This window comes from Lynx rufus, unplaced genomic scaffold (genome assembly GCF_022079265.1).
Source record: "Lynx rufus isolate CCGP_SWC_20201006 ecotype Redwood Valley unplaced genomic scaffold, mLynRuf1.p SCAF_16, whole genome shotgun sequence".
NCBI lineage: Eukaryota > Metazoa > Chordata > Mammalia > Carnivora > Felidae > Lynx > Lynx rufus.
This window is the reverse complement of record NW_025814830.1, coordinates 9,607,356-9,630,997: the sequence shown is the minus strand read 5'-3', so window position 1 is coordinate 9,630,997 and position 23,642 is coordinate 9,607,356. Positions and strand designations below refer to the sequence as shown.

General features: G+C 56.3%; 3 protein-coding genes across 7 annotated transcripts in view; 1 reads left to right on the top strand and 2 right to left on the bottom strand.

Annotated features, from left to right (window-relative positions):
* Positions 1–3,710: 3,710 nt before the first annotated feature.
* TGFB1 (transforming growth factor beta 1) lies at positions 3,711–17,840 on the bottom strand. 2 transcript variants are annotated; one of them, XM_047077996.1, is made up of 7 exons: positions 17,485–17,840; positions 14,285–14,445; positions 12,964–13,081; positions 11,303–11,380; positions 11,003–11,153; positions 4,484–4,637; positions 3,711–3,998 (listed from the first exon to the last, which is right to left on the bottom strand). In XM_047077996.1, the coding sequence occupies exons 1-7, from the start codon at positions 17,837–17,839 to the stop codon at positions 3,840–3,842; spliced, it is 1,176 nt and encodes a 391-aa protein (XP_046933952.1). In that variant the 5' UTR covers position 17,840; the 3' UTR covers positions 3,711–3,839. The 2 variants fall into 2 exon arrangements, with proteins under 2 accessions (XP_046933952.1, XP_046933953.1); XM_047077997.1 differs by having other exon boundaries at positions 11,003–11,150.
* The window catches only part of TMEM91 (transmembrane protein 91), a 20,839-nt gene continuing 13,003 nt past the window's right edge, over positions 15,807–23,642 (top strand). For 2 of the 3 annotated variants that reach the window (XM_047078003.1, XM_047078000.1), the window contains exon 1: positions 15,807–16,011. The gene's annotated coding sequence lies outside the window, so the exon portion shown is untranslated. The remainder of the gene's footprint in view (positions 16,012–23,642) is intronic. The other variant, XM_047078001.1, reaches the window with a different exon arrangement.
* Positions 18,960–23,642, bottom strand: part of B9D2 (B9 domain containing 2) — a 7,047-nt gene continuing 2,364 nt past the window's right edge. For both annotated transcript variants that reach the window (XM_047078004.1, XM_047078005.1), the window contains exons 3-4: positions 22,252–22,377; positions 18,960–19,985 (exon numbers count right to left, since the gene is read on the bottom strand). In XM_047078004.1, coding sequence (XP_046933960.1) covers positions 19,672–19,985; positions 22,252–22,377 — 440 coding nt within the window. In that variant the 3' untranslated portion in view covers positions 18,960–19,671. The remainder of the gene's footprint in view (positions 19,986–22,251; positions 22,378–23,642) is intronic.

The following is a 23,642-nucleotide window of genomic DNA, read 5'->3' as shown; positions in this document are numbered from 1 at the left end:
CGGACGGGAGACAAAACGCAAACACCACCTGTTCTCAGAGCTGAGGACACCAGTCTCTGCATGGACACACATTCGCACAAACACACGGGGAGTACGACAGCAAGCATACTGGGGACACACCCCACAGCATGCTGATGCCAGCCACGCACACACCGATCACAAGCATAACCCAGAAACAACTCACCCACGGACACACAACACATGCACCAGAAACACAGCTCCAAGAGCAAACACAAAGCACAACCCCTCCCGGAAACACACGTCTCTCCCAGACACACAGACAGACACGGAGAACATCCATATTTTAAGTCAAACTTACTGAAGAATGCACAAATCTACACCCAGCGAACAACGGCAAAGATGTGGAGAAAGAATTCAGACCCACAGCAGACCCCGGGGACACGACCCTCTCCTGCACACAGACTTGCTGAGACACAGTGTCCCGCCACAGAACCCAGAGGGGGCACTGGCTTGTAAACAGGAACCCCAAACTGGGACGCACACACTGGAAATGCAGGACAGGTAGACAAACCGAAGGGACGCGTGCTGGGACACAGGCTTTGGTAGTACCTGTGCACACCCAACACAGCCGGAGGGCACCCGCTGGGGCGTCAGAAACCCCCAGGCTGGACAAAATTCACAGCACAAAGCTTGCGCGCGCGTGCGCGCGCGCACACACACATACACACACACACACACAACCACACAAAGGGGTTGTGAACACGTTCAAATTTACATTAGAAACACCCCAAAGACACCATCGCTCGGGGAGAAGGGGCTTTCTCTTTCGTCTTCCCCCTCCTCCCCCCTCCCCGCTCCCTCCGGCTGACCCAGCCCCCAGGCCTGTCTGGGGGAGGGGGCAGGAAGGCCTGAGCTGGCCTCCCCGGCCCTGCTTCCTGCCCCGTGGGGGCCGGACGGGAAGCTGGGGCTCCAGCCGGAACCCAGGCTCCCCCCACGACTTCCCTCCCCTCCCGGGCTGCCCGCAGGAGTGGGGGAGGGGGAAGGGGCGCCCCGAACGCCCGGTGCTGCCCCTGCGCTTGGCGGGGGGCGGGGACTACCTTGTCCCCCACGGGCTCTGCCCCCCTCTCCTGCGGGACAGGGGCCGCCCGCAGGCAGTCCAGGAAGGTGCTGAGCCCGCAAGTTTCCCTTCCTGGGCGGCCTCCGCGCCAGCTCAGCCCGGCGGGCAGGTGGGCGGGGTGTGTCACGAGGGCGTGGCGAGGGCTCGGGCGACCGCGGGAGTGTGCGGCCCCGGTGTGAGGCCAGGACTTGCCCTCGGCCCGGGCACGGGCTGGGCTTGCGAGGGCCGCGACCCTGGGGGGTGTGTCTGGGTGTGTGGGACTTGCTCCGTCTGGGCCCCGGGGTGTGACAGCGTGTCTGGGTCTGACGGGGCCAGCTGCTGTCTGCGGGGCCTGGTGGGACTCCCCGGGCCTGAGCGTGTGGGGGCCTGGGAGATGTCAGACGGAGTGGGCAGGACCGGCCTCCTCCGGGTGATCGTGACGTGTGTCTCCATGTGTGGCGTGTGTGTCTGGGTGGGACTGTGATGTGTCAGGTTGTGTGCGCATGCACTGTGCCTGTTTGCGAGTGACCCCGGGGAGGATGTTTGTGTTAACTGTTGGTGGGTCCCAGCAGGAGCCTCCGTTTCATTTCCTGAGGGGGCTCTGATGCTGTGAGGTGTGTGTCTGTGCGGGGCACCATCTCTGAGTCTGTATCTGGTGTGTGGCTGGCGGTCATGACCTGTGACCCTTCAGAATGTATTTGAGCGACCGCTTTTTGCTGTGTCCCAGTGAAGCTCCAAGGCTGGGTTCTGCATCTGGAATGGGGCCGCGTGCAGGGGCTGTCGCTGCCGCCAGGTGTCAGGAGTTTTTGTGTCTCCACGGTGGCTGCGGAAGGGGAATGTGTTTGCGAGACCGAGGGACCCGGTCCAGATTTGAACCTCTGTGGTGAGCGCGAACGTGTGTGTGTAGCTGTGCCGCGTTTTCGTGGGGCTGCGGTGACCACAGTCTGCGTCACTGTGTCCTTGCAAGTGTCTCCACACACGAGGCTGGTGAAAATGGCAGTATGTCCTTACAGAGTGAACCCCACCTAGGCAATCACTGGGCCAAGGAGCAGGTCCGGTGGCCCTGGGAAGGTCAGGACAGAGTGGGGGGTGGGAGGAGGGAACTGAAACCTGGGAGGAAGAGGGGCCACTGAGAGGCTGAGAAGAGGAAGCAGGAGAGAATTCACAGGCAAGACCACAGCAGATGGAGGGCCGCCCTGACCCAGGGCACTGTCATTTCTCACTTGCACGAACGGTCTCCCTGCAGCCCCCCTTGCCCCCATTCAGTCTACTCAACCATCAGCCAGAGGGACCCTCCGGGCACCTAAGTCAAATCACACTCTTCCTCCGTTGGGAACCCTGAGTGCAAGTTCCCCCAGGCCCCCGGAGGCCTGATGTGGCCTGGAAAGCGGTACCAGTGCAGAGGTTATGTGCCTGGATCCTCGACTCCAGCTGTTTGGATTCGAATCCCAGCTGTGCCACATGCTAGCTGTGTGACCTTAACAAGTAACTGAACCTCTCTGTGCCCCTACCCTGGCATTCCTGTCTGTAAAGTGGGGAGCAAAGGGTCTCTAGAGCAGGAGCTGGCAAACTTTTTCTTTGAAGGGCTAGAGAGTAACTGTGACTTTGCATACGGTTTTACTGAGCACTGAAACAGCCTTAGGTGATGCTCCAATAAAACTTTATTTACAGACACAGGCAAGTGGGTCAGAACTGGCCTGCGGGCAGCAGTGTGCCAACCCCTGCTCTGCTGGGCTGTGGGGAGAACGCAGGGAGCTCATACACCATACCTGGCACGAGGAATATCATTACTCTCTGGCCTGTGAGTGTTAATGACCTGACTCAGCTCCCAACACCCTTTCCCTTATCCCTCCCTTCCAACCACATTGGCCTTTCCTCCCAGTGTCGCTGGCTCACTCCAAATTCATCCTCAAGACCAGGCTGTGCCTAGGTCTTCCTACCAAGAACACTCTCCCCCGGGGCTCCCCCAGACTGCGCTCTTGACTTCCTTCACGTCCCAAATGCTACCTCCTCCGAGAAGCCCTTCCTCCCTCCCCAAATCATCTCTCACTCAGTGCTACTTTCCTGTCTTAGTGTGACTTCCCATATTTGTCTCCTCCCCAGGAAGTAGGTTCCTGGTGGGCAGGAACTAGTCCCTTAGCCTCTCTGGGCTTTGGTTTCCTCATCTTTAAAGTGAGTGTTATCAGGGGCACCCTGGTTAAGCTTCCAACTCTTAAGTTTCAGCTCAGGTCAGGATCTCATAGTTCTGAGCTCGAGTCCCAAGTGGGGCTCTGCACTGACATCTCGGAGCCTGCTTGGGAGTCTCTCTCCCCCTTCCCCATGCGCACGCTCGCTCGCGCGCGCGCTCTCTCTCAAAATAAGCAGGAAAAAAAAATAGAGTGTTATCAGAGTCCCTGTATCTCAGAGCTTTGTTATGGTGATTAAATGAATTAATCGATAGAAGGCACTTAGAACAGCTCACAAGATGCTCCATAAATAAATCTAACTAGTGTTCACGGGGAGTCCTTGGAACATAAGTGCTCAGTAGGCGTTTGTGGGAGGAAATGAATGGAGACCAGAGGGGACAGATGGAACGGGAATCCAGGAACGTCGAGAACGTCGGGAGGGAGACCCCACTCTGGGACCCAACCACACACACACACAGAGACCCCAGTTGTCTCTCCACCTTTAATCGACCCCAGAGGGCTCTGGGGCGCGGTGTCCTTAAATACAGCCCGGCTCAGCGGGCGGGGGCGGGGCCGGGCCTGCCGGGTGGGCGGGGCCTGCGGGGCGGGGCGGGGCCTCAGCTGCACTTGCAGGAGCGCACGATCATGTTGGACAGCTGCTCCACCTTGGGCTTGCGGCCCACGTAGTACACGATGGGCAGGGGCTCCAGCGCCTGCGGCACGCAGCAGGGAGCCGCCGACGCGCCCGGGTTGTGCTGGTTGTACAGGGCCAGGACCTGCGGGCGGGGTCAGGGTCGGGGGTCGTGGGCAGGGCGCTCCCACCTCTCCCGCCTCTTCCCCTCTCCCTCTGTCTCGTCTCAGTCCGTTCCCAGTCTCTACCTCTCTCCCTTTTCCACTCTTGCCTTGTCTTCACAGTCTCTGTCTCCATGGCAGTGTGTGGACTCCAGGCCGTTCACTGTTCATCCTGTCTCTCGCGTTCCCCTCTCCTTCCGTCTCCCGGCCTCCCCGCACCCGGTTGGTCACTCAGTCTCCATGGGTCTCGCCATAGACCGCAGATCCCTCTGCGTCTCCCTCTGCGTCAGGTCTCTCTACCGGCTCAGAGCCTGTCTCCGCCCATCTCTGTACCATCCTCTCTGATCCCCGGGCTCTCTCTACTTCTCATCTGGCTAAGTCCTCTCCGATTTTACCTGTTTGTCTCCCTCCACTCCCTCGGCCCCTGCTCCCCCCAGCCCAACCCCGGCCGGCCCGTGGCCAGACGCACCTTGCTGTACTGCGTGTCCAGGCTCCAGATGTAGGGACAGGGCCCTAGGCAGAAGTTGGCGTGGTAGCCCTTGGGCTCGTGGATCCACTTCCAGCCCAGATCCTTGCGGAAGTCAATATAGAGCTGCCGCACGCAGCAGTTCTTCTCCGTGGAGCTGCGGGGTGGGGGGTGGGGGTGGAGGGGGCCGGGTCAGGGGGGCGCGGCTGCTGCTGCTGCTGCTGCTGCTGCTGCTGCGAGGGCAGCCGCACCCCCGAGGTGGGGGGGGGGCACCCTGGTTGCCCCCAGCACAGCGTCCATCTCAGTGATAATAGCAATAACGGTAACAGCAATGATAATCACTAACACTGATAAAGCGCTCTCTTTGGTCAAGCCCCTTGCTAACGGGATTGTAAACATCATTTCACACAAGGCTCCTGACAAGCCTGTAAGAAAGTCAAATGACCGTCCCCAAGCCCTAAGTTCTATGTGTGCAACAAATACTTGTTGAACCAGGACCAACTGCTTAGCTGGGATCTATTGGGGGCTCAGTACAAACGAAACAGACAGGAATTCCTGCCTTCTGGGGCCACATGCTAGAGACTGTCGTGTCGAATCTCTGCTCCGAACATGGCTCAAACATGGCTCTGTGTCTCTTGGGGCAAATGCCCAAGCCCTTAACAGGAACCACAAGGCGCCGCCTGGTCAGCTGATCTCAACTCCCTCCCCACTCTCCTTGACTCCAGACACTAGAACACAGCATCCTCCCTGTTCTTCAAATACAGCCCTGCCCCAGGACCTTTGCACTCACTCATCCCTCCTCCTGGCTTGCTATTCCCACAGATATCCACTCTAGTTCTTTTCTTTCCTTCGGTTCATTGAAATGTATGCTCAGATGTCCTTTACGCAGGGAGCCTTAACTCCTAGAACACTGCCTGATGTGCGCAGCAGGTACTCAATAAATATCAGTTACAAAAAATCAATATCCTCTCCTCAGAGCATCCTTTCTGGACCATCCTACCCAAAGTACCCATTCAAATGATCGTGAATTCCATTCAGTGTGATAGTGGCATTTCAGTTCTGCAAGAAAATATGACAGTGTCTGTATTTGACGTGGGGCAAATCTTTTTTTTTTTTTAATTTTTTTTTTCCACGTTTATTTATTTTTGGGACAGAGAGAGACAGAGCACGAGCAGGGGAGGGGCAGAGAGAGAGGGAGACACAGAATCGGAAACAGGCTCCAGGCTCTGAGCCATCAGCCCAGAGCCTGACGCGGGGCTCGAACTCACGGACCCCGAGATCGTGACCTGGCTGAAGTCGGACGCTTAACCGACTGCGCCACCCAGGCGCCCCAAGACGTGGGGCAAATCTTAATGCCTGTTGAAGCTGGATGAGAATCCACGGGACTTCATTACATCATATCTTGGTTGCTTTTGTCTACACTTCGAATTTTCCATAATAGAAGAAAATTTTAACCAGAATAGGAAAAATAGTACCCAATATCTATTTTTTTCTTCCCTCTTCTTCTGATTTATTTTCCTTCTTTTTTTTTTTTAACGTTTATTTATTTATTGGGGGGAGGAAGGGGCAAAGAGAGAGGGAGAGAAAGAATCCCAAGCAGGCTCTGTGCTGTCAGCGTAGAGCCTGACAAGGTCTCAATCCTACAAACCAGGAGATCATGACCTGAGCTGAAATCAAGAGTCAGATGCTTAACCGACTGAGCTGCCCAGGTGCCCCTGATTTATTTTCTTTCTAAAACTTATTGCTACCTGGAGCGCCTGGTTGGCTTAGTAGGACATGTGACTCTTGATCTCTAGGTTGTGAGTTCGAGCCTCACATATATTATATATTATTTACTGTGAGAGAGAGCACAAATGGAAGAGAGACAGAGAGAGAAGGGAGAGAGAGAGAGAGAGAGAGAAGGAGAGAGAGAGAGAGAGAGAGAGAGAGAGTCCCAAGCAGGCTCCATACCGTCAGCACAGAGCCCAAAGCAGGGCTTGAACTGCGAGGTCATGACCTGAGCTGAAATCAAGAGTCAGACACTTAACCGACTGAGCCACCCAGATGCCCCTCTATGTTAGGTTTTTAAAAAGCATATTGGAGAATAGTGATGTATAATATTTTACTGCTCTAGACTCATAATCCCTGTCCCATGCTCAGAAGCAAAAGCCAGTCCCTCCCCAGTCCAGGCCCAGGCTCCTGCTTGTCTGGAAAGAACCAGGGCATTTTATGTGCTGGCCTCTGGGGCCATGGCTGAGCTGGGCAGAGACCTTAGTTAAAAAGCTTGATTCGTGGGAAGCATGAACACTTTATATTCCAGGTTCATATCATGTGAAAGAGATATTCTTCAAAGCTACAAGTACAGTATGATCCAAATTCTGTTTTGCATAAAAGGACTAAAAGGAAATATATTCAAATGTTGATTTTTTTTTTATACGTGGTAGTGTGATGGGTGATATCTTTCTGTATTTTCTAAATTCTTGACAGTGGGTATGTGTTACTTTTAGAATAAGAAAGAGAAGAAGGAAAGAAGGGAATAAGGGAGGGAGGAAGAGAGAGAGGGAGGGAGGAAGAGAGGGGGGGAGGGAAGAAGGGAGGGAGGGAGGAAGGAATATGCAGTGCCCTCTCTACATCCCCCCCCACCCAAAAAAAACGAACTCTGCAATTGGGGCAAAATAAAAAAATACGGATGTGTATACGTGTTTCAAACAGACACTGTGTCTGGAAGGAGACACAAATATAATAAAAGTGACTGTCTCTTCTTCAGAGAGGGGTGGGGATCAGAGCTGGAGGGTCTCTGACTATTCCTTCTAGGTTTGGCCCATGTACATGCATTTATCTATTCAAGAAGTAATCAACAGAGAATTAACTGATCTCAAAACCCTATGAGGCAGGCTTTATTATTATTATTCCCATTTGAAGGATGAAGGAACTGAGCCCCAGAGAGGAAAGCACTGCCTGCCCATACACAGCATGTAAGTGTGGAGCTTGGGGACAGGTTCACGGCCAGCTCTGTGTCCCCTGGGAGGCTGGGGCCTCATCTGTCCAGCACAGCCATGTCAGCTCAAGCACAGCAGGAAGAGGCGATGATACAGCATTTCCCGGGGCAAGACAAGGCCTCTCCAAAAGCCACAGAGAAGGGAGCCAGGAATCTGAGATCCCTGTGAGCTCAGCCTGGTTCCTCCCCAGTCTGGTTGGGCCTCAGTTTCCCCATCTGTCCAAAGACATGAGGGATGTTGGATCAAATAAGGTGTTGTTCAGGGTCAAGGAGGCATCAGGAAGTCCAGGACCAGGGAGAGTCCTGAGCTCCTGAAACCACAGGCACATATGTGCGCATTTACAGGCATATTTCTGGGGAAATGTCCTGGCTTTCAGCTTCTCAAGGGGGTCCTAAATTCACAGAAGGGAAAGAACCCCCTGTCCAGAATAATCTTTCACTTCCGGTTCAACTCTGGCTGGGGGTTTTGAGGTCCTAAGATTTGAATAGTCTGTGACCCTGATTACCCACCTGGGACATCCTCCCTGTGGGGTCCCCAGAGCAGCAGAAGCACCATCTGAGAACTTGTGGGGAATGTAAATTCTCCAGGCTCACCAAAAACCTACTGAGTCAGAAACTGGGGGTGGGGCTGGGGCTGGAGGACAGCAGGCCATATTTAACAAGCCTCCAGGTGACTTTGAGGCACTTTCTAACCCATTTATTCAGTGCAAGGCCTCTTGCAAAGCTTTCTTCTTCTTTTTTTTTTTTTTATTTTTTTTTATTTTTTTTTAAATTTTTTTTTTTTTCAACGTTTATTTATTTTTGGGACAGAGAGAGACAGAGCATGAACGGGGGAGGGGCAGAGAGAGAGGGAGACACAGAATCGGAAACAGGCTCCAGGCTCCGAGCCATCAGCCCAGAGCCCGACGCGGGGCTCGAACTCACAGACCGCGAGATCGTGAGCTGGCTGAAGTGGGACGCTTAACCGACTGCGCCACCCAGGCGCCCCCTTCTTTTTTTTTTTTAATTAGCTCTCCACCTAACATGGGACTTGAACTCACAACCTGAGATCAAGAGTCCCACACTCTACCGACTGAGCCACCCAGGTGTCCCTCTTGCAAAGCTCTTGCAGAGCCTCTCTGTCATCCAGTCAGGGCCTGATGGGTAAAAGAAACCCACTTGGGGCCCCAGAACAGAACAGGCTGAAGGCCTCACATTGGATGTTGGGTAAGAGTTCAGGGAGGCTAACTTCCACAATCCCATGTCACGGCCAAGTTCACTGCATCTCTGCCCCTACCCACTTCCTCTCCCGCAATGGGCGATTTCAAAGCACATGCCATCCACCATGTCATTTCATCCACAAATATTTCCACAGGTATCTCCAAGAAAATCAGGACTATTGTAAAACATAACCACAAGACCATATAAGAAAAATTCTCAATTATTCCTGGATATCATAAAATATCCAATCAGGGTTCACATTTCCCCAACTGTCTCACAAATGTCTTTTTGTTTTTACTAGTCTGCGTGAATAAAGACCCAAATAAGGTCTACACATTGCAATTACTTGATATATATTTTAAGATTCTTTTAGAAATCTACATAATCATCTTTCTACCTCCCTACTTTGCATTGTATTTGTTGAAGAAAGTGGGTCAGATTTCCCACAATCTAATTGTTGCTGACTGCAAGCCCATGGTGTTCTTTAACATGTTCCTCTGTCCCTGTGTTTCTAGAAAATTGGTAGTTGGATCTACCATTTTGTTCAGCTGCAGGTTCACTTTTTGGCACAACTTCTGAGGTGACACTGTGTCTCTCCCTGCGGAGGCTCCCATGGCTGGCTGCCTCCCTCTATATTGTTATTAATAACGTTCATTCATTCGTGGGGTTGCTGGGCTAAGGCTGGGGCTGGTGCTAAGCTTGGAAATAGAGCTGACTTTCCAGAAGGCGAACAGCATGTAACAAAGCCCAGAGGTACCTCATCCAAACAGTAAGCTGGGGAGGGACAAAGGTCAGATTATCGTTCTAATTCTGCAACATCTAACTCTGTATTTCAACATGCTAAGGAATCCAACTTTTCAACTTTCTTAGATTGCGATACTCCAGCATCTCAACATTCTAACAATGGCATTTCCAACTTGCTAGGATTCCTGTATTCCAACTCTCCGGTATCTTGTCATTCGTGATATCTCAGTATCGAATTACAGCATTCCACAATCCTGAGCCCATCACTCAAGAGGTCCAAGCTGCCACCTCTGAAGATCCCAGCTTTCCAAGAGTCTAACATCCCAACTCTGAGCCCCAACACTCTAGGATACCAATAATCTGGCTTTCTCCAACCCCAACATTTGTAGATGCCAGCTGTTGTTGTTGTTTTTTTTAATATATTATATATATATACACATATATATATTATAGCTAATATATATATATATATATGTATATATATATATATATATACACACACACACACATATATATACACTTTATTTGAGGAAGAGAGAGAGGGGGAGAGTGGGGGGAAAAGAGCAGAGGGAGAGAGAGAGAGGATCCCAAGCATGCTCCATGCTAAGGATGGAGCCCAGTGCGGGACTTGATCCCACAACCCCGGGATCATGACCTGAGCTGAAATCAAGAGTCAGACATTCAACTGACTGAGCCACCCAGGTACCCCAGTTTGTTTTGTTTTGTTTTGTTTTGTTTTTTTGTGTTTAAGTAGGCTTCATGCCCAGCATGGAGTCCAATGCAGAACTTGAACTCATGACCCTGAGATCAAGACCGGAGTTGAGATCAAGAGTAGGCCACTTAAGGGGCGCCTGGGTGGCGCAGTCGGTTAAGCGTCCGACTTCAGCCAGGTCACGATCTCGCGGTCCGTGAGTTCGAGCCCCGCGTCGGGCTCTGGGCTGATGGCTCGGAGCCTGGAGCCTGTTTCCGATTCTGTGTCTCCCTCTCTCTCTGCCCCTCCCCCGTTCATGCTCTGTCTCTCTCTGTCCCAAAAATAAAAATAAAACGTTGAAAAAAAAAATTTTAAAGAGTAGGCCACTTAAGCGACTGAGCCACCCAGGTGTCCCGTGAATGCTAGTATTTTAACACAGGCTTCCACCATTCTGAGCCCAATATTCAAGGTCTCCAGTCTGCCAACAGTGGAGACTCCAATCTGTCAATGGTATGGGAATCCAACATGGGCAATCTTCCAATCCTCAATTCCCTAATTCTAAGATCCCAACACTCCTTGAGTCCAACATTCTCAGATTCCAGTCATTAACACTGAATTCTATGTCCTAGGATCCCAACGTTCTAGAATCCCAGACTGCCAACATTGAACTTGCTCGGGTCCCTCAGTCTACATACCAACACACCAGCAAGAAAGCAAGATGATCTCAACATCCTAGGACTCCACATCCCAGCATCCTAGAACTCAGAGCCCATCCTCTGAGCCCTCCAGGCTGAAGGAGGTGCCAGCCACGCGTAGCACCAGCCAGGTGCCCAACTTGAGCCTTCCCTGGTTGCGCCCAGCCATCACACCACCAGACGAGAATGCCATGGTCAAGGGCTGAAAGGTTCACCTGAAGCAGTAGTTGGTGTCCAGGGCTCGGCGGTGCCGCGAGCTGTGCAGGTGCTGGGCCCTCTCCAGCGGGGTGGCCATGAGGAGCAGAAAAGGCCGGTTCATGCCATGAATGGTGGCCAGGTCACCTCGGCGGCTGGAACTGAACCCTGCTTTGGTTTGGAGTTGTAGGGTGTGGGGGAGACATAGACACACACTCTCAGATGGATGAATGGGGGCAGGGGCAGGGGGAAGAGGACACAAGTGCACACACATGCACACACATGCGGGCATGGGGCCGGGCCAGGGAGATGGGCCTCACCGTTGATGTCCACTTGCAGTGTGTTATCTTTGCTGTCACAGGAACAGTGGGCACTGAGGCGAAAGCCCTCTACTTCCCCTGTGGGAGTGTGGGAAGCCAGTGTGAGATGCCAGGTGCTGTTCACACCCCCGCCGTGGGTGGAGCAAACCCAGGGTGGAGGGGGTGTTGGGGCTCCCCCTGTCTCTTCCCCTGCCTGCCCTCTCCCTGCATCCTCCTGCTCTTGGCCTTGCTTCCTCCTTCTCCTCCTTCAGGTCTCAGCTCAAATGTCACCTCCTCCAGGAGTCCCTCCTGGACACATGCCCCACCCCCACAGTGACATCACTTTATTTTCTCCATAGCACTCCCCCTCCTGACATTCGCATTTGGCTATTTGTTTCCCTCATTGTTCTCAGTGGAAAGCAGGATACATGGGGGCAGGGATTCCTGTTTTCTTGCTCCCCGCTGGGCCTAGCCCACAGTCTTAAAAATAAACATCTACTGAGTGCACACCCCGGGTGCCAGGCCCTGTCCTAAATGCTCTGTGAGCATTATCTCTTCTGATCCTCGCCAGAGGTCCCAATTTAATAGGCACGGAAGCCAAGACCCACAGAAGGCAGATGATGTGCCCCAAGTGGGAAAAGGTAGGGATGGGGTGCACACCCACAGAGCAGCTGTGGGAGAAAGGCTTCTTGAACAAATGAGTGAATGATTTTCTAAGCTCCTACTAGGTGCTGGGCCCTGTGCTCGGTGCTCTAGACTCTGCAGTGACCGAGATAGGCCTTTGTCCAGCGGCCCCGGGCCCCTGCCTTTCAACACCTGGCCGATCCACCACTTATCCCTTAAGTCTCTATACTATCACCTTCCCCCAGGAAGCCCTCCCAGACCCTCTAGGATGGGTCGCAGCAGCACTCGGGGCCTCCCCACCCCGCCACTGCTCCTTCGGGTTATCACTGCCACCTAGGGCTTTGGCAAGACTTTGTAGATGTCCAGAGTTGCCCCATGAAGGCAGCATCTAGAAGTTGTCTTAGTTACCACTGTGTCCCCAGCATCACCGCACACAGGGCGGGGCTCAGAGCAGGGACCCATTGGCATTTGTTGAGGGGAGGCATGAACAAAAGGGAGATCAGGAAGGGGGATGTGGGTGTGGTGGACTCAGGTCAAACACAGTCCTCTTACAGACAGATCGGCTGTGTCAGGCTCTCCCTGGACTCAGGGTGCGCCTTGAACACTCTTGCCTCTCCTTCTTTCCTCGACGGGTTCCACTCAACCCTCAAATATCAGCTCTGATGTCCCCTCTTCCAGGAAGCCCTCCCTGACCCCAAGCTGGGTCACCATCTCCTCTGGGGTCCCTATTCCAGCCCTACCCAATCTGGGTCATTACCATCCAGTTTTCAGGTCTTTCCCCACTTCCCCCACCCCAAGAATGGACTATGGGCTCCGTGAGGGCAAGGGTGGGGCTGTTTGGGTCACTGCTGTGTCCCCAGCATCACCCACCACCCAGCAGGTGCTCAGGAAATGGATTAGGCATTATCACTCAGGTCTGAGGTCTAGGAGGAAGGCCACGTCTTGGCTGGGACATGGGGTCCCAGCTCTTGGGACATGGGGTCCCAGCTGCTAGGCAGGACAAACAAAGGGCTCTATCCCATTACAAAATAGGGGCGGGGCAAACAAGTGGTCCTTACCTCCATGGCTCAGCCACTGCCGCACCACTCCAGTGACATCAAAGGACAGCCATTCCGGCGTGTCACTGGGCGCCAGCAGCCGGTTGCTGAGGTAGCGCCAGGAATTATTGCTGTATTTCTGGGGGGAGATGAATTGGGGGGAGACAGTGGATTAGATGCGGCTCCCCACCCCCAAATACACTGACTGCACCCCCACTCCTGCTCCACCAAACAGGCTGCCAGAGAGTCCCTCAGACAGTCCCCTCCCAGACATCCACGCTGTGGGGCCCTGTAGGAACAACCCCCACCCCACCGCCGGAGCGGCCTTGGGAGGAGAGGAGAGAGAGCCCCAGGCCGGGGATCAAGGCACCTGGATGGCTCAGCCTCTGCTCTGAGTCCCTGTGGGGCCCCTCCGCGGCCTGAGTTCCCTCACTGGTGAAATGCCAGGCCCCTTTCAGCTCAGACAGTCCACCATGCTGAGATCCTCCTGGGACATCCTGGGGTCCCCTGAGCATACAATTCTGCACATCTGACACCCTGAATTCTGAGAGCCTGTAACTTTCTAGGGGCTTATGTTAGAAGTCATTCCATACCCCAAGAATGACCCATTCAATGAACCTGAGAAATTCTGAGAGACTGATGTTCTAGACACCCAGGAGTCTGGCACGCCCCAAACCCAGATGCTGCAGAGGTCTGATGCCCGTGTGCCACGATCCTCTGGGGCTGGGCAGAATACTCCAGACACTGGCAGCATGAAGCTGAATTCTCTAGACTCCCAAGGAATTGACCACAGACACACTTCCTTTGTTGTAACAGTCTACCACCTACCATTAAACCCAATGTCCCGCACGACGTGGATTCCAGGTCGCATAATCTTCTAGACTCCAGCCCTCCCAGAGGCCCCAGTCTTCCTGGAGACTCTAACTCTTCTAGAACAGAACTATCCAAAGGAATTTTCTAGGATGCTGGACGTGTCCTTTATCTGCGGCATCCAAAATAGCAGCCACTAACCACTACGGAGCACCCAAAATATGGCCAGTGAGACTGAGGGGTCGAACTTTTTTTCTTTTAGTCAACTTAAATGGCCACGTGTGGCTAGTGGTCCTGGACAACTGTACTGGACAGAACGGCTGGAGAGCCTGCAACCTTTCAAGATTCTGGCCTCCTGAGTGTTTAGTATCCTAGGGTACTAGGAACCTGAAAGTTCTAAAGGGCCCCATGATTCCATGGCCCGCACGCCCCCATCCTGCCGAGTCTGTCTGTGTGGACCTTGCAAGCCACCAGCCGTCCAGCTGCCCACCTCGGCCCCAGTGCAGCCCACCTCTGGGGCCCGGACCCCCACCTGGTACAGCTCCACGTGCTGCTCCGCTTTTAACTTGAGCCTCAGCAGGCGCAACTCTGCCCGGGAGAGCAAGACGGGCTCGGGCACTGCTTCTCGGAGCTCCGACGTGTTAAAGAGCATATATATGCTGTGCGGGGTACGCTGGACTTTCTCATAGATTTCTAGGCGGGAGGAGCAGAGAGGAGGGAGGTCAGGGGGTTTGGCAAGGGCGGAGAGAGCTAGCACACCCCAAGTCTAAGAGCGTGGGCTCCCGGCGCTGACGACCCTGGGTTGGAACCCGATTCTGACATTTTTTAGCGGTGTGACCTTGGGACAGTGGCTCTCCCTCTCTAGATTTGTTTTGCCCTCTGTAAAATGGGGTCTGAGCCACGCTTGTCTCCTGTCATCTATAAAGCGTCCACTCAGTACACAGCCCTAAGAGGGGCTGCTGTGCTCGCTCAGGCGCCCCCAGCACTTGAAGCCTCAAATGCAAATTGAATGGCAGGAGTAGGATGGAGGGAGCAGCCTTCCAGCTCTGTGACTTTGGGCAAGTCACATTCCTTCCCACAGCCTCGCTTTCGGGGCTATTCTTTGGGAAATGACAACCCCACCAAACTCCCTAACTGCCCACCAGGCTCTCCTAACTGAAGCACTGTGTGACTTTGGGCAAGCGAATTCCACTCTCTGTGTCAGATTCTCAACTGTAAAAGGAGGACCGGCTGCAAGATTATATAGTGTGCGACGAGTGAGCTGGTGCGGTAAAGCAGGCAGCAGTCTGCACACCCGGGCTGTGCTAACGTGTATGTTAAAGAGTGCTCACTATTTGCCAGGGGCTGTGCACCACACTTTACAAGGGCTAAGACATTTAAACCTCACAACAACCTCATGAGGAAAAGACAATTATTGTACCCATTTTATAGATGGGGAAACAGGTCATTTGCCCCACGGTGACATAGGTAAGGAGCTACAGGGCTGGGATTCAAACTCAGGCGGTCTGGTCCCAAAGACTACTCTTAACCCCAAGGCCATGCAGTCTCCCTGCTACTGTGACATTATTATTACTACGAATTACTCTTACTATTACTAATTGCTTCCTGCCTTCTCTCCCTCAGCTGGTTAGACAAGGCAAAGTTCATTCTAGGTAGGAGTGGCTTTGGTGGGGGGAGGAAGAAAAATGGGAAGAGTGCGTTCTAGTCTAGGAAAAGTTTGGGATGAGCAGGCAGGCCATGACCTTGTAGATCAACTGGGATACATCCTTTAAGGCCTCTGCCGTAGGGGTGCAGAAATGGAGGAGACGGGATCTGATGAGAAAGGAGAGGCAACTCCTTCCACGGGCCCCCTGCCCCTACTCCTCCCCACACTAGCCAAGCCAGCCCGGGGCCCCCACAAAGAAGCCCTATCTTGACCCAGGGGTTACTCAGCAAACCCCAAAGGAAGTGTAGTGCAGGGGTGGAGGGTGGGAGGACGGGTGAAGACAGATACAGAGGAAGAAAGGAAGGGCAGGACCGGTCAGAGGGAGGGATGGAGAGACCACAGAGACAGGGAGACTCGAGGAATAGGGCGAGATGGAAAAAGAGGGAGAAAGAGGGAAGAGACTGTTCAGACCCATGCATGGGATATGGGAGACACACACGGGAAGAGAGATATAGGGTTTGGGGGCAAGATGGAGCCAGACTGGGAGGGGAGAAGAGGACTGAAGGTACCAGCGGTAGAGAAATCTCTACAACGAAGGTGAAACCACAGAAAAGGTGAGCCTGAAATATGGGTGGGGAGGGCCGTCACCTGGCCGGGCACGCATGCGTGGCCCAAGGACCACAGGTGCACCGCCCAAGACAGAAAATGAAAACAGGGGGGCTGCCCCAAACCTCCGGGCCACGCGGAACCCCTGGGTCCCCGCGTGGGCGCCGAGGGGCCGGGCCCAGCAGCAGCCCCGCCCCAGAATGGGGTGAAGAGGGCGGGAGGCGCCGCAGCCGCGAGGGCGGGGACCCGACCTGCCCCGTCTCGCCCCAGGCTCCGCGCGCGATCCCCGCCCCCCGGGCAAGGAAAAGGAAGGGAGGGCGGGCTAGGCGGCCGGACGCTGGGGTTTCCCCAGCCTCCCGGAGAGGAACTGGGACTCTGGGGTCCAGACTCTCCTAGTTCAGCTCTGCGGGGTCCTCCCCCCCCCACCCTTTCCGGGAGGGCAGGCTCCTCCCTCCGCGCGTGGCACCCACGTGGGGCTCCCTCACCCCGACCAGCTCGGTTTTCTCACCCCGATCTTGCAGAGTCTCACCCACCCACCTCTCCCTCTAGGGCTCGACTCCTCACTCAGCCCGCTTCCTCCCCTCCCGCGCGTGGGGGGCTCGCTGCTCCCAGAACGGCACTGTTTATGTCTCCCCTCCACTCCCTCCCCGTCCCCCGTCCTCATGCCTGTCTCCCCTCTCTCTAAACCCCTTCCCACCACCCACTATTCTAGGTTTCTTGGGGGCTCGCTTCCCGCGCTGGGCTTCCTCCTCTCACGTCCATATGCCAAATACTCGGGGCACCTCGCGCGCATCCCCGACGCCCCCCTGGGGGTCTCCGCTGCTCTCCTGCTCGTACCTCCCCCCACCCCAAGACCTCGGGTCCCCTCTTCCCCGCATTTATCATCCTCCTCTCTGTGGGCCCTCCCCCAATCCCGCGTGTTTTTCGCGCTCGCTGCAAGTGGATCCACTGTCCACTTTCCCGATACCTCCGGAGTTCGCTTCACCTAGTTTTTCTGTCCTTCTTGAATTTTCTCGCCTCGTGCCCCTGAGCTCTGGGTCAGCTTTCCCCACTGCCTCCCCTCTCTCAGATGCTAGAGTCTTCGCTTCTCCCAAAGCGGGCTCCCTCTCTCTATGCAGCCCTCACCCCACGACCCCCCACATTCTAGTGCACTGTGAAGAAAGAAGTCTTTCTACCCCTTCACCCCCCAGTTGCTTCTCTCCCTCTAGGGGACTGGCCCCCCCCCCCACCATCCCGCAGGTTCCCGTCGCCCTCTAGAAGCCCACTTCGCTCCCTATCTCCTGCCCTTCAAGGCCAGATACCTGAGGGGTAGGAAGCTCAGTCCTCTCCTCTTTGAGACCCCCCTCCCGCGTTCCCGGCAACCCCGGGGGTCCTCTTCCTCTAGGCAGTTTCCTCTGCCAGTAATTTCCTCCCCCGTGACCCCTGCACTCCGGCGCCCCCTGGGGGCTCCCCTCCAGGGTCCCCGGCCCCTCTGAGCTCACTGTTGGTGTTTTCCACCATTAGCACGCGGGTGACCTCCTTGGCGTAGTAGTCCGCCTCAGGCTCGGGCTCCGGCTCGGCGCTCTCCCCCGCCACCCGGTCGCGGGTACTGTTGTACAGGGCCAGCACAGCCTCGGGCAGCGGGCCGGGCGGCACCTCCCCCTGGCTCGGGGGGCTGGCGAGCCGCAGCTTGGACAGGATCTGGCCGCGGATGGCCTCGATGCGCTTCCGCTTCACCAGTTCCATGTCGATGGTCTTGCAGGTGGACAGTCCGGCGGCCGGCCGGCCAGGCGTCAGCACTAGTAGCCACAGCAGCGGCAGCAGCAGCGGCAGCAGCCGCAGCCCGGAGGGCGGCATGGGGGAGGCGTCGCCCCCGGCACTGCCGAGAGCGCGAGCCCCGCTGCGGTGGGAAAAGGGAGGCCCCGCCCCTAGAGGGGCTCGGGGTCTCCCGAAGAAAGATAGGAGGGTCGGGGTGAGGTGAGGGGAGTTGAAGCCCTCAGGGAGAACCGAGTGGAGGTGGAGGGGAAGCTCTGATGGGTGGTTTCTCGGTATCCCAAGGAAAAAACCGAGAGGGGCGAGATCTGGTACCAGAGGTGGGTGGTCTTGAGTAGGAAAGTTAAGGAGGTGTGGGAGAGATCCCGTCTCCCGGATCCCGGTGGAGAAGGGTCCTTGGATGCGCGGGGGCTCAGGAGAGAGGCTGGAGGTGGGGGAGCGGCGTGCAGGGGGGTGCGCCCGAGGTCTGGGGTCAAGTCTTCGCGGGAGTCCGGGTTGGCGGCTCCTGAGGGCTGTTCCGGAATGGGGGCGCCTGGGGGACGCCGTGGAGGGGGCAGGGAGGGAGCAAGCGTCCGAGGCGGTGGTGGGGCGGTCTGGGGTCCCCAAGTCCTGCCTCCTGGCGGGGCAGTGCCGCGCCAATCGGTCCCCGCGTCTCCGGCTCCCAGCGGCAGCGGAAAAGTCTCAAAACTTTTTTTCCTCTTCTCCCAACCAGCTCGTCCCTCCTCCCGCTCCTCCTCCCCCTCCTCCCCGCAGTGGCGGCGGCGGCGGCGGCGGGGGCGGCGGCGGCGGCTCGTCTCAGACTCTGGGGCCTCAGGCTGCTCCTCGGCGGCTCCTTCCTCCGTTCCCGGCCGAGGCCGGCCCCGCGGGCGGCTCCGAGCCGGGGGGTGCCCCGGAGGGGGCGTCCCCCCTGCCCCCGGCCGGGGGCCTCGCTGTCTGGCGGATCCGCGGCGGGAGGAGGGGGTGGGACGCCCGGGGCGCGAAGGGCGGCGGCGGCGGCAGTGGCGGGGACCGGCTGGGGCGGCGGGGGGTTTTGAAGCCGCCCCGGCCCCACCCAGGAAGCACGCGGGGCGGGGGCGGCCCCCAGGGGGAGGACATGGGGGGGCCGGGCCACCGTCCTCATCTCGCGTGGGCGGGCTCCGAGGGGGGTCCCTCAGGCCCCGGGGGGAGGGGGCGGACACCCCGGCTCCGCCCCGCGAACAGGGTGCTGCCTCCTGGCGGCTGAGCGCAACCTAAGCGGGCAGACGGGTTGCGTGTGGCTTTTAGGGCTGTGCGGGGTCGTGGAGAGAATGAAGATCTGGCGGGGAGGGCTCAATCGGAGGCTGGGGACACATGGCACAGGGGATCAGAGAGCGGGGACCCCAGAGGAGAGAGGGTGGGAGGCTGGAGCAGAGGGGAAGAGGGTCAGCCAGGAGACGGGGACCCAGTGGGGAGAGGTGCACAGGGGAGCAAGGAGCCCCAAAGAGAGGGGGTCACAAGAGGGGCCCCCAGAGTGGGGAGGAGGCAGAGGTTGAGGCACAAGATGGGGGAAGTGGGTCTGTCAGAAGGTGGGGACCTGAAGGAGGGTGTCAGTGGGAGGACAGGAGGGCACAAGACCTCTGACAGACGAAGTCAGGAAGGCACCCACACCTGTAAGAACTGCTCCTTTATTGAGCACTTCGGTGTGCAGTCTCTTCTCACCCAACACCCTGCGACCTCACACACTTAACTGCCCCCATTTTACAGATGGGGAAACTGGACCTGAGAGGGGCAGCCACTGGGCTTGAGGTGCTGGCCAGGACAGAAGCCACGGCCTGCCTTGGCTGGGGTCAGATCTGACAGTCTTCGGACCCACCCACGCTTCTGACCACCGGGCCATCCCGCCCCTCCATAGGTAGACGGGTGTGGATAAGGGCCTGTGAGTGGCGGCAGGGGCAGGGTCAGCATTCCACACCATAGCGCTCGAAGTGGCGCAGCAGCAGGCCCAGCTCAAGGTGCACAGTGCCACCGGCGGCCGTGTGCAGGCGATAGCGGTCGGCCCCACTGTAGATGGCGTCCCCGTGCAGCAGCTGAGGGCCGCCACCCACAAAGGCCCGTGCCAGCTGCTCCCGCCAGCTGCCCAGGGGCCGCCATGTGGGGCAGTCCAGCTGGTGGGTGCCCGGACTGCTGGGCACGTGGCAAAAGCCGTAGCCTGCGAGCTGGCAGCGGCCGAAGCTGTCCTGCGACCACACCTGGAGATGGAGTCGGGGCCAGCCTGCGGGACGGGAGGGAGGAAAGGAGCGATGGTGGAGCTCCGTCTCCCCCTCCTGGATCCCCATCTCCTTGATCCCCACTGGTCCAGTCCCCTCCCCGCTGGGTTTCTGCCCCAGCCTTCTCTCCCATTCACAAGGCAGCCAAAGGAATCTTTCCGAATCTACTTCCCTCCCCTGCTGAAAACCCCTCCCTGGCTCCCCGTGCCCTCACTATCAATTCCAACCTCAACACCCCAGGCCCTCTGGATCTGGCCTCTGCGGACATCCCTTCCTGTGGCCTCCTCTTCTGTGCCCCCATTTCAGGGCAGTCCAGTCCCCGGGTGACCTTGGGCCTTGTCCGGGACACCTCCTTCCATCCCCACAGCCCACTCTGTGCTCTCTGGGCCCAGGGCGTTCCTTCCTGCGCCTCCAATGCACCTTCAGACCTGGCAGCTGGAAGCATCTTTCCCCCACATCCATAGGTTTCTCAATGTCCTTAGAACACAGTTCAGCTCCTCAACGCGGTAGGCAAAAGCCCTTGGAGACCCCATTTCACCCTCCTTTCTGCGCCCCCCCCCCCCACCGCCGCCTGCGCTAGGCCCTATTCTAGAAGCTGGGGACACAGTGGTGAACAGAGCAGACAAAAATTCCTGACATCCTAGACAACGAATGTAGTAAATAAGCAAATTACAGGGTATGTCAGATGGTGATAACTGCTCTGGAGAAAAATAAAGCTGGGTATGGTGGGGGTGGGGATGGAGTTTTAGAAAGTGGGTGATCAAGAGAAGTTTTCTGAGAAGGTGACGGTTGAGCGAATGCTTGAGGGAACGGAGCCAGCCATGTGGATGGACATCTGGGGAAGTACGCCCCCAGGAGAGGGAACAGTGTGTGCAAAGGCCCTGAGGTGGGAGCTGGCTGGTGGCACCAGTGAGGCTGGACTGAGCAGAGGGAGAGAGGGACAGGAGGTGACAGACCAGATTGTCTCAAATTGATTATGATCCAGGATAAATCTTTGGCTTTTACTGAGTAAGATGGGGACCATGGGGGGGGGGGTTCTGTATAGAGACAGAAGAATATGACCCAACTTGGGTGTTCACAGGGGAACAGACTATGGAGCACAGGGAAGAGGCTACTGTAATATCCAGGTGAAAGGTGAGGATGGACAGACCAAGAGACCAGAGAGAGAAGTGGGGGGGATTTAGGATACATTCCAAAGGTAGAGCCAAAGGGATTTCTGGGTGGGCAGAGTGGGGGTTGAGGAAAGAGGAGGCAAAGACAGTGACCGTACTGGAGGATGTGGGGTCTGCAGAACTGAAGGACAGTCGCCTGCCTCATACTCCGGCCCATCAGCCACAGGCAGCCAGAAGAATCTTTTAAAATTGAAATCTGACATGTCTATCACGGGCTACGGCTCCCGAGCACCTTCTGAAGATGGCCTCAGCTCCACGGCCTGTCCCCTGTCCCCTGCCACCTCACCCCTGGCCCTTCTCCTGTTTACCCTCGATCCTCCAAAGGCCCCTGGCTCACTTTCCCCTTTGGGCCTTTCATACGCAGCTCTCTGCCTAGAACCTTCTTCCATCCCTCTGCCGTACAAGTTCCTACTAGCCCTTCACAGCAAAGCTCAAACACCCCCTCCTCCAGGAAGCTCTCCCTGAATTCCCTCGCAGTCAGGCTTCTCCTCTGGGCTTCCCTACCCTCTAGGATCCCCCATTCCAGTCCTGCCCACTCTGGGATGCCACTATCTGGGACAGCTCGGTCTCCCCCCGCAAGAGATGGTGAGTCCGATGAGGACAGGGCTGGGGGGCTGTCTCAATCACCAACATTTCCCTGGCATCGCCCAACACAGGCTGGGCGCAGGGCAGACGCTCAGTAAATATTATTTGTATTGTTGAAACACATGTCATGTTGACTTAGGCTGTTTCCTAGAATCCACTCCTCTCCAGTGATCTAAATTTTCCACGAGAAAAGGCTTTCTGATACCCTTCCTCCCCCGCATACTCATACTCGCTTCCCCTGTGAGCAGCTGGGGAGCCAGGACTGCAGAAACAGCTACCAGCCCTCTCTCCCTCATCACCCCCTCCCAGCTTCCTCCTGATTGAAGCCTCCTGTTTGTCTCTTCGAAAGCCACCTCCCCTCTCCCCCTGGTCCCCACCTTCCCCTCACCCCCTGCAGCCCTGGCCGGCCTAGTCTTGCACACCCTAGAGCCAGCCTGCAGAGAGCCTCTCTGGGACCAGGCCTGGCCAGGAAAGGGCCCCAGAGGGCAGCCTGGGGCCCAGGCCGGGAACCCACCTTGGAGGCCTTTGGTGGCGAAGTGCAGGTCGATGGGGTGGGACCAGTAGGCCATGTCCCCTACTTGGGGGGTGTCCACCTGTGTTTGGCCCTCCCGTATGCCCGACAGGAGCTTCCACGCTGCCCCTGCAGGGAGGGGTAGGAAGCAGACATCAGGAAGGGGAGGCCATTGTGGCTGGAGGAACCTGTTTCTCCCTGGCTTTGGGGGGTCAGGGGTTACAAAGTGTGGACTCTAGAGCCAAATGTCTGGGTTCAAATCCTGGTACTACTTCTCCGTGCCTGTGCAACCTTGGGCGAGTTACCTTCCTCTGCCTCGGTCTCCCCTTCTGTAAGATGGGTGTCCTCCTGACACATCCCTCATAGTTTTCTGAAAAGATTAAACGAGCTAATACACAGAAAGCCCTCAGCACAGTGTCAGGGGGGCAGAGTGAGTGCTGGGTAAGTGTTGGATATCATTTTCTGACTCTTCACCCCATGTTTAGAGGCCTAGTCCAAGGACAAAGATGGGGTCAAGGATGTCCCTTCAAGAGCACCAGCACAGGGTGAAAGGTGCATAATAATAGCAATCCTCACGAGGGTGAAAAGAATAGCAAAAATGCACTGCTTCCTGAGTGCCAGATGCTGTGCTAAAATCAATTCACTTAATCTGCCCTCTAGGGCTCTAAATCCCCTCCCCACCCCCTAGTTTAGACTCTCCTCTGTAGCCCACAAGGCCCTCCATGGCCTGGCCTATGCTCCCTTCCTGAACTCCTCTCCGACCACTCTCCTGTCACCACCCTCTAGCCTCACTGCCCCCATTTCTGTTCTCTTCCCCCCACCCCCGGGGCCTTTGCACTGGCTGTTGACTCTGCCCAGAAAGCTCTGCTCCTGGATGTGCCCTTACGTGGCTGTTCCTCATCCTTCAGGGATAGGCTCCAGTGCCACTTTCCCAGAGGGGTGCTCCCTCGCCCTCCTATCCAAACACGAGTCCCTGTCTCATCATCTCCTCTCATTTCTTCTGGTACCTACCACTGTCAGTAACCAGTCTGCTCATTTTATTTCCTGTCTCCTCTACTGGGAGCCCTAGGAGAGCATGTCTGTCTCTTGTATACTGCTGGGTCCCCAGGACTTCAAACTCAGGATCTTTGTACACAGAAGGTGCTCAATACATGTTTGCTGGACAAGTAAGGGCTCCTAGGAGGTGGGTGCTGATATAATCCCCATTTTATAGGTAAAGAAAGGAGAAGGAAAGTCACTTGGCCATTTAGTCCCCCGAACACTTACTGAACACCTGCTGTGGGCCAAGCACTGTCGTCCATGCTGGGCACAGCAGGAACGCAGTTTACCAATGTCCCACGGTGGCGCTGGACTCAAACTGTGCTCTGACTGCAGGGCCCAAGCCCTTTATCTGG

Excerpts from the sequence above, each read along its gene's own strand:
- TGFB1 (XM_047077996.1), bottom strand. The coding sequence starts at position 17,839 with ATGCCGCCCTCCGGGCTGCGGCTGCTGCCGCTGCTGCTGCCGCTGCTG. Across the intron at positions 11,381-12,963 it reads GCAGTGGCTGAGCCATGGAG|GGGAAGTAGAGGGCTTTCGC; the intron begins GTAAGGACCACT and ends ACACTCCCACAG. Across the intron at positions 3,999-4,483 it reads TGGACACGCAGTACAGCAAG|GTCCTGGCCCTGTACAACCA; the intron begins GTGCGTCTGGCC and ends CCCCGCCCGCAG.